Here is a 14,940-nt window from a genome sequence, read left to right on the forward strand (position 1 = left end):
AGATGGGAGAGCAGAGACTAATATTCCTGGTGGTTTTGCATCTATGAAAATCTCACCACTAAATCATAACAGTCCTCTCCTGTTCCCTGAGCCAAGTTTAATTTGCTTTGCCATGAGTGTATTCAAGTTTACTCCAGTACAGCTCACACTGATTTTGACTCAGAGCAGCCCTCAGCGTTCAAGGCCACACTTAAGGTTTAAGCATCTCCCTTCATTTCCCTACTTATAAGTGAAAACGATTTCATTTTCATCAATTGTTAAAAGACCTGAATTCTGACCTGAATTTAGTTAATAAGATTACTTAAGTCACAACAGAGATTATCTGGCCCAACTACCTTTCAGGTAACAGGAGAATTTTACCCATTTTTGCATGCCTATTTTATTCTCCAGTGCATGCTTTTTCATCTTCTTTACTAGTCAATTGCTTGAATATAGGCCAACTGGATTAGCTGCTTGAATCAAATAAATCCATCAGCCTCAGTTTCTTAAGCTTTGTGTTCAGGACAGTTAAATTCAGGTAAAAAAAAAGGTAGAAAAAGTGGTTGCATTATGTCAAATTAAGACATAAAAGCTGAAGTACCATAAAGTGTGTGAAATATAGGAAGATGAGAAACCAGACAGCAAATGATATGTTGTCTTTGGTGATACTCTCCTCCACTAAGAGAAGTGGAACTGGTCCTGTATCTAACTAATGAACTTAAGCACACAGGCACAAAATCACACCTAGCAACCAATCAAACCTCCTCCCCTCTTGCATGAAATCTAATTATAATTCCTGTAGACTTCTGGAGACAGGCAGGTACTGTCTTGTTTGTTTTGTCATACACTGGCCTTTTCTTTTTTTCACTAATAGGAGTAATCTCCTTCTTCAGTATCCATGCAAGTTTTGCTTCACATACCACTTGTGACTTCATTGCAGGGAGGTTCAATAAATACCCTTTACTGCAGTAAGTCATCAGTGGAAGTAAGAGGTATAAGGTCTGCCAAACAATTCAGAGACTGATCTTTCTCTCAAAGTCCCACCAGAATATTGCTCTCATGGAAATTTTGATCTTCCAACTAATATAAGGCAGTTTGGGAAGGAAGATGACTGAAAGATTTTAGCAGACTTGTGATTTGGAAAATGTGCATGCATGCATAACAAATCATATGACATTTCCCATGGAAGCGGATCCTGTTGCCAGTTTCTTAAACTAATTGTATGTAGTCAGTAAAAAAAAAAGTGTATTTTAAAATTTGTACCAAGACTTTTTGATCACACATAATAGTATTATCCATTTTACAAACTAGTTCACATATACACACTTTTTCAAGAGCTAGATGTTATTAACTTTGTTCATTCCTCCCCTAAGGGATTTCATATTGCTTAGAGATGTTAAATTACTGAACACAATCAAAATGAGAGCTCCAACTGAAGCAAACATCTCCACTGGAGGGATCTGAATTTATTTTTAGCTCATGAGCCTGCCTTCTTTTATGCAACTTATTAAAACTGCTTCCAATTACCATTCAATTCATCTATAATATAGAAGCTTCAAGATGACTCTGGCTGTGGGAAAAGTGGTTACTAAGTATCACTTAAATTTGTTCAAAGTGTAACTGGGGAAAGTAAAGGAACAAGAGTATCTAAATTATTAAAGAGAAAAATGATAAAAAAATCCATAATGTTTTAATGAAACAGTTAGGAATATTGTGCACATAATTTATTGCCACAAATATCTTTTCATTAAATAAATGCAAGATAGATTTGATGGTTTTTCTGACACTTACTGTTTTGCAAATGCATATATACATGTGTCCACACGTGCATGCAACAAACACAGAACTCCCATAACAGCTTATGCCATGATAACCCTCAAGAATAAATACTCCTAATTAGTCCACCAGCTATTTTAGGTGAATTTCAAGGACTTTCAGCTGGGAGTTATCATCTGTCTGAGCAATATTTCTCATTTTTTTGCTTAGTAAGCCTTGGTTCCCCTTCCCTCATAAACAGCAATTCCTAAGGATGCTACAAGGTTTAGCCTCTGACTTTTCACTTGCATTTGAAACAAAAACGGAAAAGAAATAAGAAAAAGAGTATGACCAGTATATTGGAGTCTGATATAACAAAAAAAAAATTTCCCTGGAAATGAAAAGATACATTTAAATTATATGTATATATATATATATATATATATGATAAATTATATAAGGCTTATATCTTCAAATATGTTCATGACTGTTTACAAAGGAAAAAAGCAGTTAAGTTAATTTTCATTATTTAATTTCTGATGAATTCAGAATTTATAAAAATAAAACCCAGTATCTGAATAAATGAGAAATAAGATGTACAAATTCCAGGGCTTTACACTGCTCTGGAATTATGCACCCCTGTACAAAAATTGTCACTAAATTGGCTTTTCCATCATGGAAAAAAAGTGGAAAAATACTGTTTTGTACTTACCATTAATGACTGCTTGAAAATATACAGGAAAATATGCAGGAAATGGGACAAAGATTTATTCTTTGATGATATCTCAAAGAACAATGTCAAAACCAAATCCCCACAGTACTGGAGTACTAAGAAAAATGATATTAAAAGGCTTACCAGGGCCTCTGATTTGATTGTTGGCCTGACCACGAAGTTTGGGTCAGGATGCAGCATAACTGGTTTAGAGACTATTGGTACCCCTGGGTGACGCTGGGTAGGTGGACTTGGAGCAAGTTGCTATGGAGTTAAATTAAGAAAATTATAGTTCACAACCTAATTTATGCAAATCCATCATTTCACCAAGACTCCTCAATTCAAATGGTTTATCATAAAGAATTTAATGACACCAGTACAAGAAAGGGCTGACAGAATTATTTTAACTAGGGCTTACAAAATCAACAAACCAAACCACAATTTCTCTTCTTTCCAGGTAGTAGCTTTTCACTTAAATTCTGGCTTCACCATCAACATTATGGAAAAATCTCAGCCCTGCTTTTGGCATTTTTCCCATAGAGGCAATGAGCTGAATGAGAAGTTAGAGGGAAAAAAAAACAACCAAAACTGCTAAAGTTGAGTGTAAGAACACAGCGATCCCAAAATAAGATTTTAACTAATCTATGGCTGAATAGATCTTTCAAGATGAAATTCAGCAGGGCTGCAGCAGACAGCTTTCCATAAAGAATTTCAAGTTAAATTATCTTGATTTAACAGTGATGGGTTTGTTAGCTTAATTCCCTGCCCTTGACTCCACAAAGCAGAGATACCCAGATGTATCTGAGCCTGATCATTCAGCATGTCCTAGTCCAATCCTACGCTTCCCACCCAGCCCAAACTCTCACTGATATCAAGCACAGTTTTATTCAAGAAAATGGTTCAAAACTGAGCCCTGTGGGTTCAGTTTCTGACTTAACCCCAGCAACTCTTAGGACACTTTTCTCAATGTTTCTCATAGGAAATATGATGTACTCCAGAGATCTTTCTTATGGTACAAGCTGTAACCTCTGAAGTTATTTATCTGCAGCGAGCAAATAGGTTAAGCCAATTTTTGGATTTCGTTTTCTGTTTGTTTTTGTGTATGTGTGTGGTTTTTTCCCCCTCTGTGGGTTTTTTCCCCTCATTCTTTCCTTTCTTAAATAATTTTTTAAAAAAGTTTGAATCAGATATTCAAAAGTCCCTGTGGATATCACTCAACTGATGTTGAGTGCAAAACTCAACTTTTGCAACTGCAAAATACATTGTATCATTAAGCATTCTGAACTCAGAAGAATCAGAATCAACAGATTCACAGATACCAATTTGTTAAGCTGGATGGTTTCTCCTGGAGCTGCACAATTTAGCAACAGATTTTTCTAGAGTGCAGAATGGACATCTGATCATTCTGACTCAAAATCAGGGGAAAGAGATATCACACAAATGGTGGTTCTGAGATGAAACTTGCTTCTTAGCACCCATTATATTTAAAAGATGGTTTGAACCTAGCAATTTTTGCCTTGATGGAAGAACAAAGCACATGCCCTGTGACATACAGACATTCACAACATGCAAATATAGACTGCATTTTGCTAAACTGTTGAAATACAAAATCCTTGGACCATTAGCAGTCACTTCCATCACTTGTGCTTTCAGCACAGCAGTGCATCTCCACAGATCACTCCATGTGCTGAATTTTAAATAAATTAGCCCTGCAGAGGGAAACCCTTGACAATTCCTTGCCATTAGCACTACATGGGAAGTTCATGAAACTACAGCCATGAGAAACAGCACGTGACATACCAGCGGGTTGCTTGACACAGGGGATGCTTTGCCAACGTGGGAGGTGTCTCTTACAACCTAAACAGCAACACACTTAGTACTGGGCTCATAGAAAGTGTAGAACTAATAATAATTTTTTCAGAAACAGACAATTTATACCAGATATTTTAATAGCTAGTTCTCAAGAATGTCTCTGACAGGATTTTTATTCCTTTTGTCAGGTTTTGTTCGAGCTGAATTGGAAATTAAAGGATCTGGGTTAAAACAAAAAATGGAGCAATGTAGAGATGATTTACCAGCTTGAGTAATATTAGAAACATGAACTTATGGGACAATTTATTTGTTGGTTTTACCAGGCATAAACACGAGATCTTTGATCCATAGTCACACAAATGCATTGCTTTTGCTTATCTGTGGGTTTTAAAACTGACTTTGTAAAAGGTAGCAAGAATAAATTATCAAGCTTTGGATATTTCTTCCATTTCTGAAACGACATCAGAAATACTGAATTATCTATTTATAAATGAAGCAGCTTTGGCTCAATTAATTTTACTGAGAGCCTAGTTATTTCCCCATATACACTAATTATATTCAGTGAAAACTGACATTAATTTTAAAGGGTAGGTTATTTGTTGTTACCTAACATATTTTTCTTAATTCTTAATTTATTTTCTCTAACAAATCTAGCAGTGACAAATTGCCAGAAACAGATATTAGAACATATTGATTTGGGGTCAGATCAGTATGGCAGTTCCTATATTACTCCTTCTATCTGAATATTCTCTGTTCTCTTTAGAGGATTGTATTTCTCCTCTCAACACAGGTATTTTTTACACTTGTGTCATTTCACATCATTTTTGTTTTCCAAATAACTTGGGAAACCTACTATTCATAAGAACATATGGTATTTCCATTTCAGTAGATCTAGCACATTCTTGGCACTTCAAATGTACAAGCCACATAGATCAAGCACTATCAGAGGTCCACATAAGTTTACAACTTATAAACTTTATTTACCAATAAGTTTATAAGTTTCATGGGTCACATTGGGGCAATTATTCACAGAGACAATCTACCAGTTTCGACAAAAACTGATACATTTGCATATCCTTTCCAACCCAAGGAGAATCATGCAAGTACAAAGACTATTTAGCAAACATGCAAAACCCCCAAAACCCAATAGTGCAGTCAGTCAACACATGCAGAAATCTGTGTAGGAAAAAAGTGGTCATATGGGATCCTCTTCTGCTGCTTGAAACAAGTAAGTATCTTTTGCCAAAAGAACAAGCACATGATTCTCACTACAGTGCTTAGCAAAGGGAATTATGGTAAATTAGCTGCCATTTCTTTCCTAAAGTGAGATTTGTCACAAGATTTCTTTTATTTGATCCTCTTTTGGACTCAGATTGCAATAAGGAGAAAGTCAATGTTTTCTCAAAGTGCAGAAAGTCAAACCAGGTTACCAGGCCTTGCTTTTTTGTTTTACACAGTTTTGATATTTTAAAAGCTTGACCTTCTGTCTTTGTGCCAATTTTCTTTGTCTGCTCTTCTCACCTACCAAAGCAATTTGATGACATATTTAAAGCACTTCCACAGGTCATTTTCGCTACAGGTATACTTTTCTCAAATTTAACAATGAATTAAATCTTCTGCCTGTGGTTGCTTGTCTTTTAAATCACTCAAATCCAAATAATCTATTTTTTTAACTGATACATTCTGCCTAGGACATCTGCAGGTAATAGGGCTACATGGTACCCAAGTAGAAGAGCAAACCCCTCCTGACTTAGATTTAAAAAATATTAAAATAAAACTACTTCTAGACTGCGATCACTACTGAAAAAATGAAGAAACCTCTTTTAACATTGCAAGGCGCAGAAGGGTCGACCCAGTGGCGAAGAGGGTGATGGATCAGGGCAGGGAGGCACGCAGGGGAACAGTAAGGGTGCATGCATCCAAACAGATGCCGAGGTCACCTGGGAAGCTGGAGTTACCAGCAGGGCTGGACCTCGTGGAGCGTTTGGGGCAGGAGGTGGATGAGCTGCAGGTGCTGGGGTGACAGCGGGCGGCGGTGGCGGCGGCGGCGCGCGCGGTTTGGGTTTGTCAACTTCATCCAGGTTGATGTCGTCCAGATCTGTGGTGTGCAGCTGCAGGCCCCCCGCGAAGCGCCGCAGAGAGGTGCCAGAGGGAGAGGCAGAAGGGCGCCCAGCCGCCAGCTGCGTGTGACAGGACAGAAATCTGCCTCAACGCTCCTGCCTGCCGCAGCTCTGAGGGACAGCCGGCCCCAGAACGCCGCTCAGCCTCACTGCTCCTCCACAGGGAGATCTTCGCTTCCCCCACGCAGAATATGCACAAACCCCTTCTAAAAGCACTCCTTGGGATTCCAGGTTAAAAAGGAGAAAAATGGGAGTGGTGTGACAGCAGCTGTTGGGGTAAGGGGGTCGACAAAAGAAACCCTTCAAAACCCTAACGGCGTCACAAAATCCCAGGACAAACCAAGATCACACAACATTGCCTCTCTGGCTCTTAGGAGGAAAAAGCAAGAATTACTCCTTGCAAAGGTGATTATTTGAAGGAAAATAATCAAAGACAGGCCCTGGGATTCTGTGTCATGAAAAAAGGGAAAGGGGTTAAAGTTATGTAAACATAACCACACATTAGTACAAGAAAGGAAATTAAGCTTAAGTAGCTATCAAAACAAAAAGTTTAGTGAGCTATGAAATTCAGAACCTCAAGGGGCTTGAGATATAATAATTTATCTTAGTCCACCAGAGGCTTGAGATTTTATAATTTATGTTAATCCACACCAGATCTACTGGGGTACTAAGCAACTTCAGAGTTTGAACACAATGAGCAGCTCATCCAAAAAAATAAGGATGTGTGTGAGGAAGGAGTCTACACATTTTTTTAATCAGTGATCAAACTGGACTATTTGAGAAAATTCAGTCATTTTGCTATTTTGTAGACTCAGCTGAGGAAACCTTACATACATAAGCTGTCTGACAGACACATTCATTTTACTCTAATATGGCAACACTTCCCTCAAGTGGGTAACACGTCTCACATTCTTCTTATCTAACATGCTCACTGCTTTGTGCTGAAAAATAGCTATTTCATTGGCAGAGGTTGAGATCTTGAATGCTCTTGTTCCCAAGAAACAGTTCAAACCTGTAGCACCCGAATATTTTTCAGCATTTAGCTCTAAGGTTTCGCATTTTACATGTTTTAACTGCTTGGGTAGGTTTGTAGAAAAATCGTAGTAGAGCAATTACATATAACATAATGGAATAATTGATGGAGCAAACACAACACAGAATGCTTGTCTTAAATCCAGGTAGAGCTCTGAAAATACAACAGTTTGTAATCTGTAATGTTGTTTCTTACTTTACAAAGTAAGGGGGACAAAGTTCTAGCAGAACACAAACTGCCAAGTGATAGTAAGATAAAAACTCTGCACAACCATTCCACTAAAGATCTGTACTGAAAAACCACATGGATCTGAGCCTAGGGGCATGGGGAACAAAAGATCAGCTGCTTTTTCCAGAGCTGCTCCACGCTGACCTGAAGGAAAATCATGCAAGAGTGTTCCCCAAGGTCCCTTTTGTGGTTGAGTTTCTCGGGGATCCCACGGGAGCTCAGTAGATTGCAGTGTTCCTCTTGGAAGTGGCTTTCCTTGGAAGACAGCCAGAGCAACAGGATGGTGGGAAAGCCTCACTTCACATCTAGAACCATCAGGCTCTAAGGAACAATCACTATCTGCAGCTCCCTGATTAAAGGGGACTACTTAAAGCACAAGCACAAGCCCAAACCCTACTCCTTGTGAATTGCATAATTCTTTGTAATTTTCTTACCCTGTTCCTTTATTTCATGCAATACAAGGAAACTTCCAAGAGCTCATCATCAATGATCTTCTTATATTCACATGATACTAATAAATATAGCTGGATCTAGCTTTTTTTACTGGTAGCCCAAATACTTCATGAGACAATAAAATTTAGTGGTGATAATACAGTTAAAAAGGACAAAATACAATCAATTCTTTAAAATAATGTTTAAATCTTCATAAAATATAGGAAAAACAAATTCTATAGATTGTAAGTCATCAATAATTGACTTTTTTTTTTCCCTCTCCTAGAAAGAAGACTGAGGGGAGAAAGACAAAGACAAATTTTTTCACTGGTAAAACCTGTTGCTTTTAGGAGACAACTTTCAGTTATTTAGAGATCATGCAATATATATGGAAAAGCTAGAATTTTACCTCAGGAGACTCATTCTCCACAGAGGAAATCTGCTCTAACCGTGTCTGACAAAGTCTTTCCACCCAGTGCTGCACCTTTTCTGATTCTTCCAGGTCTTCTCGTTCTGTCTCAGATACCTTGACCATAACATTGGTGCATTAGAAAAGGTTATAGGTATGGTCATAATATGTTTCAGAAGTATGAAATGCCATCTAAATTAGTTATAAAAATAGGAATAATAATAATAATATTTTTAATAAGGATTTCCTATTTTGCTATTTTTCATTAAATTCATTACTTATTACACATGAACAAACTGCAGAGCTATCCTCATTTGGGCAAAAGCTGACTAGAAATAAGCAAATGTAGCAACTGAATTTTGCAGTAAAACAGCTTTTAAAATTTCATTATCTTTGACATAATTAAACAAATGTCCTGCTAAAATAATTCCACTAGAAATCCATCTAATTTTCTTTCAATATAGTTTTGCACTTGATAGATCACAACATACCTCTTGCACAAGACGATTTATTTTCAGTTGCTTTTCTCTCTCCAGCATTCCTTCTTTCTCTTTGGCAAGTTTTTGCTCAAACTCCATTTCCTTTTTATTCTTCTTTTGCTCACAAAAACTATCACTTTTTGACTTCTTTCGTTCTTTCCCTTTCTGGGAAGGTGTTTTAACAAAAATTTTTACATCAGCTAAAAACACCACAAACTTCAATCTTGGTACATGAGTGTCTGCCTTGAAAAATTAATTACACTCTATGCAAGCATGGGGGTGTTTTTTAAAAGAAAATCAAAAGTCCATTTACCCAGCAATGTGCAGGAAATTCAAACTTTTTGGAGGGCTTGTGCCCCCTGACATAAGCTGGATGAAATCAGAGAATTCAACTTTTTTGTTCCTCTGCAAAATTACAACTTTAGGAGACACAGGCCCACTATAAAACTGAATATTCAAACAGTTTTGGTTGGGTCTTGTTTTGCCATTTATCTGTTTTGGCATTTATATATATATATATATGACTGATTGCTTTCAGGTGACAGATGCTCATGTATAGGTAGATGTGAATAGTCCATGCATACAACAGCTTCATGCATATGCTCTAAAAGCAGCTTTGCATCCCCTAATAAATCTGAAATAAGGAGTTATAAAGGAAAGGTTTAGATCAGTGCAGAAACTGAGTTGCTTCCAAGAAGGAACACTTCATCACTAAGACCATACAGCTCCTAAAAGCACTGGATAAAATCTACTCAGATGAGTTAACTAATACAGCACAAAGTGACACTAAAATTTTCAATGTAGGATACAAACAAAGGGAAAAGCTACATAGTCTTTTGGAAGCCTCTGTTCCCTTCAAAATACATGCTGCTCCTTATTTCTACTTTAGTGATGTCCCATTTCTGCTACCCTTCCACATTTGTACTCAGTTCATATTGGAAATGCCATGTCCTCCCTTTATTTATGAAAAGTAAAACAGAGGAGCAGGTGGCCACTTATTGGCAATTACTGCCACTGCCAGAAAGGCTGTGCTTCAGGTTTGATTTTGTTCTTCTCATCAGCAGCTATTGACTTTTCATGCTTTGAATTCCCCAAACCACCATGAACTGCTTCACATTAAATAGCATTATTTGTCTTCCTTTCACCTTTTGCACGTTAATATTGATAACAAAGACTTGGAAAACAGACATTTTCCTTGGCAGCTACAAAAGCCAATTCACCTAGTCAAGCAGTTTACTGGAATTTTGTACTACTGAGTTCAGTGGGATGTGGTCTATTGCTTCATGGTTACGTCATGGTGGTGTTGTAGGGAGGGGAGAAGGGGGAAAGGAACCCCAAAACCATTGGAGATAAAGCTTGACTAAAAAAATCTAGCTTTTCATACTAATGTTTTAACACAAACCTAATTCTGTGGTGTATTTTATTCAGGGACAATTAGTCTTTACCTTAACAACAATTGTAAATATCATCCTCTAAAAATTAGAAGATACATTTACATGTAACATCAGGCAGGTCAGCTTGCTAGGTATCAACATTTGAAGAATTACTGAATTCACAGGCACAGTAAGCAGGACACAAACCAAAGTCTTCTAGAACATGAACATATATCTGACTGTCTTAGCTGCATTCACAGCATTCAGATACAACAGGATGATTCATCCTTTCCTACAATTTTCCCCATGGATTCAGTTTACTTCCTATTATAGACATTTTTAGTACAGAAAAAAATCATTAGCAATGGGGAGTAGGATGAAAATTCATCACTGCCAAAAGCAAATGATTAAAAATAAATCTTTTCAAGCTTCTAGTATGCACTGTGTGGTAAGTTCAACAGGAATTGTGTATGATTATTAGTATATGAAGAGGTCTTTGGGCATTCTCTAAACCATAGTTGTCAGCAGCAACACAAAATACCACCCTCTTTGTATGAAGTGTTGCCATAACATGATGCATACGTAATTCTCAGATAAAAATCCTAACTGCCCTGGCTTTCACACAGGTTACAGATCCATGATGATTTACAGTCACTAGCAGTACAAAAAGGTATTGGAATGCACCATCTTCTCCTAATCTCTTTTGAGGGGAACAGGTATATCCTGGGCACACAGAAAGTGAAATAGTCCTAAACAGTGACACAAATACTTCATCTATCAGAAACAATCCTAATCCTCTCTGAAACCTTGAGTATTCTTGCTAGATACATGCACAAAATCTTCTTTTACCACAGTTAGTTACCAAAAAACCCACCACCAGAGCACACAACACAACAGCAAGCCCTCTATAATATGGCTAATACACATTGCAAGAAATAAAGAGAAGGAAGCAACAGCAAGTATAAAATATTATTTGAAACTCTCATAAATTGAAATTGCCATACTTCAGCAGCATCTCTATTTCTACATGTAGACACAGAAGTATCCTATCAGCTTAAAGATTGTTAGTTGTTTTTTTTTTTTTTTTGCTCGTATATACATGCCTAAAAGCCTTTTGCCTTCAGCACTTCTCCTACAGAGAGACTTGCAAAGGTATAACTGCATGATTTTTGACTCTGTACTGTTTTTATATACACATGATTCTGAGAACTTTTGGAGATCATGAAGACATGCATTGCCCACCTGTAATGAAGACCCTCTTCAAAATGTTGTTATAGAATTCCCTCTGCACATGGCAGAACTCAGAGCCTGAAGGACTCAAAAGGACAAAGTCCTGGGCACATGCATCCCAAAGGCATCCTAATTTGTGCACACGTTAAAATGAGGAGCATTTGACTATAAAGAATGTTTACCAATAACAGAGAAGAAGAAAAAAGAGGAATTCCAATTCAAACACACAGCAAACAAATTCAGATTTCAAACTTTGTACCTTACGGATTGTAGGAAATTTTCCATCATACCGATAAAACCATCCAAAAGCTACAAAAGGTAAAGGAAAAGTTGTTTTGTGAAGAAAAGCCAAGGACAGGCTTTTACTCAAATCAATCTGTGCTCATATGTGCAACTGATTAAAATTTATTTGAAGGCACAACACCAGAGATTTGATATTACGTGGCAAGTTCTTAGCTAAATTCTTGATAAATGGTTCTAGTACAAGTTTCCCTTATTTCAATGATACACATTTTATGTCAAACAAAGAAAATGCAACAAGTAGTCTTCATACAGAACTACACAGGCATGTGCACTGCTAAGATTTCTATGGTCACACTCCTACTTTACAGTAGTTTTAGCAAGCCTTATGAAAATTAAATTCAAATTCATTCAAGCTTGTGGCAGAGCATGGCTTTTGAGGAGACATGAAAAGCTCCATTTCTCAGGACAAAAATATTTCAAACCCAGTGCATAAATACTGTAAAATATATTACTAAGTAAAAACATAAAAAATAATATATTACTATAACTTTATATAAGAAACACTGCTAACACAGAGCACTCTATACAGTCCATGTTTCTGTAGGGTTGTTAGATTCCATATCAAAGTATCTTTAGATGCAATAACAGCAGCAGTGTCAAAATCCTTCATCATTTACTAAAGGACCACACACCCTAGGAAAACCAAATGGTCAGTTCAATGTCAAGACTGACTGTCAGGAGGAGATGAGACACAGGAAGAATTTGAATCAGGATAGGAAGCCAGGGCTGAGTGGCAAACCTGTTTGTCCTGCTTCATGTTCACTTCATCCATGTCATCTGTTTCAAGTTGGTCATGTGCAACTCCCTTTAAATCTTCTAGAGAAACAAAGGAGGAAAGGGGTGAGGAGACAGAAGTGACAGCAACTGGAGGTTCCCATGGAATGAAAAAGAGGTCAGTAATGTGTGACTAGAAGTTTCCGTGAAACAAAAAAAACAAACAAAAACCTTAGTTAGTGATGGGATGTTTTTCTACAAAATTGCTAAAAAAAAAAAAAAAAAAAAATGGCCCTACTTAAATCAATTTCCATCCTCCTCCAGTCCTGAAGAGCTGTTAGAATCTACATGTGGACAATTAGTCTGCTGTGTGGTGAAGGGAACCCTGCAGAGTTTGGTGCCTTTTCCTGTAATGGAACCATCAGCAGACTTCCTCAAAGTCACACACAAAATAATATAATCAAATAACATCAGGTTAGGAATTGGCCTAGGTGTACTATAAATTATGCAACAAGCACTTTCCACATTTTTCTTTGTACAATACAATTTTAGTACACTCTCCACATACAATTTGCAGCTTCCAATTTAGCTTCTTAACTGCCAGCTAAGCTCCAGCTGTCTTAATTCCCTTTGGACAAGTAAGTCAGAGAGCCAGCAGCATTCTGGGCTCCATCAAGGGCAGCAGGGCAAGGGAGAGGATTTTGCCCCTCCACTCTGCTTCCATAAGACCCCTCCTGGAGTGCTGCATCCAGCTCTGGGGCTCCCAATATAAGATGGATGTGGAGTTGTTGGAATGGGTCCAGCAGAGGGCCATGAAGATGATCAGAGGGATGCAGCACCTCTGCTATGAGGAAAGGCTGAGGGAGTTAGGGCTGTTCAGCCTGGAGAAGAGAAGGCTGTTTGGAGACCTTAGATCAGCCTTTTGCTACCTAAAAGAGGATACCAGAAAACTGAAAAGGAACTTTTTAAAAGGGCATGTAGTGACAGGGCAAGGGAGAATGGCTTTAAACTAAAAGAGGATAGAATTAGATTAGATACTAGGAAGAAATTCTTTACTCTGAGACACTGGCACAGGCTGCCCAGGGTAGGTGGTGGATGCCCCATCCCTGGAAGTGTTCAAGGCCAGTTTTGGATGGGGCTCTGAGCAACCTGATATAGTGTAAAGTGTCCCCACCCATAGCAGGGGGTTGGGACAAGGTGAATCTTTAAGATCCCTTCCAACCCAAACTTGAAAAGGTTGACAGGTAAACACTGAACAGAAACAACATGCAAAACAATGCACCAAAACCCCAAGCTATTGAGGTTGATGTTTCAGCCCATTTCTTAGTGAGCCTTATTATTTTTATTCTTCCTGCTGCTGCTGCTGCTTATTAAAAAACTATGATTATTTGAACGGATGTAGATTTTGGATGATAGGTACCTGTTAAATAAGAGTTATTGAATTGGTTAATAATATGCTTCCAACCTTCTGAAAATAACCAATTAATAGGTAGCTTAACTTGGAGACAAACTGGTTTTATATTCCATACAGCTCAGTGATGTGTCTAAGACAAATAGGAGGCAAGTTGACATCAATTACTTACTTTTGTGTTTGGAACGAGGGGCAGAGTGCACTTCTGCAGTTACAGTTTTTAGAGACTTGGGTGGTTCTTTAGGACCCCAGTCTTCTTCCCACTCCTTTTTAAATTTCTCTTCCTCTGCTGTTATTCTAGAGGAAACAAATGCAGTTAGACATTCTGAGTACAAAACCAACATCAGTGTATATTCATTATCATTATAGTTTTTTAGCATGCTTGTTTTTTCTCTTGAATATAAAGCATAATAAACTGCTTCTTCCTCCTAACTGAATTCCTTTCATCAATCTGTTTCATTTTACTAAGCTACTAAGATAATTTGCAAAATACAGTGTAAGACATTATTATTTAATATTTAGACTTCTAAGGCCTGTTGTATTAACACCTGCACAGATACTAAGCCATGAGTGACACACTACAGTACTGTCACCTTAAATAAAGTGAAAAACCATCTCTTACTTGGCAATTTTTCATTTTTAGGAATGGAATTACTTACTAGAAAAACTGTCAGTTTTAACTGAAACACTGAGTGACAGAACATCTACCATACCTAATTCAGATGTCACAATGGCAAATAATACCTAAAAAATATCTGTCTCCTCTCTGTATCTTTAAATCTATTTTGGTGATTGTTTCCTAAACATAGCCCTAGGTTGCCATAAAAAAATTACTTTTCCCAAAAAGAAATAAATACAGTTGAAGCGGAAACCATGTTAAATTACTTATTCTAGGGGGAAAAAATAAAAAAAGAGAAGAGAGGTGAATAGATGGGCACAGATAGAGGATG

At 37.5% G+C, this 14,940-nt stretch overlaps 1 protein-coding gene and 1 long non-coding RNA gene across 2 annotated transcripts in view; both read right to left on the minus strand.

Annotated features, from left to right (window-relative positions):
* The window catches only part of USH1C (USH1 protein network component harmonin), a 45,976-nt gene that overhangs the window by 10,518 nt on the left and 20,518 nt on the right, over positions 1-14,940 (minus strand). The window contains exons 14-15 of the mRNA XM_056493364.1: positions 14,163-14,287; positions 12,605-12,681 (exon numbers count right to left, since the gene is read on the minus strand). Of these exons, the coding sequence (XP_056349339.1) occupies positions 12,605-12,681; positions 14,163-14,287 (202 nt within the window). The remainder of the gene's footprint in view (positions 1-12,604; positions 12,682-14,162; positions 14,288-14,940) is intronic.
* LOC130254123 (uncharacterized) lies at positions 2,497-7,445 on the minus strand. Its single transcript, XR_008840644.1, has 3 exons — positions 6,199-7,445; positions 4,247-4,303; positions 2,497-2,710 (listed from the first exon to the last, which is right to left on the minus strand). It is a non-coding gene; the product is annotated as an uncharacterized LOC130254123 (long non-coding RNA).

The sequence above is a fragment of the Oenanthe melanoleuca genome, chromosome 5, assembly GCF_029582105.1.
Source record: "Oenanthe melanoleuca isolate GR-GAL-2019-014 chromosome 5, OMel1.0, whole genome shotgun sequence".
NCBI lineage: Eukaryota > Metazoa > Chordata > Aves > Passeriformes > Muscicapidae > Oenanthe > Oenanthe melanoleuca.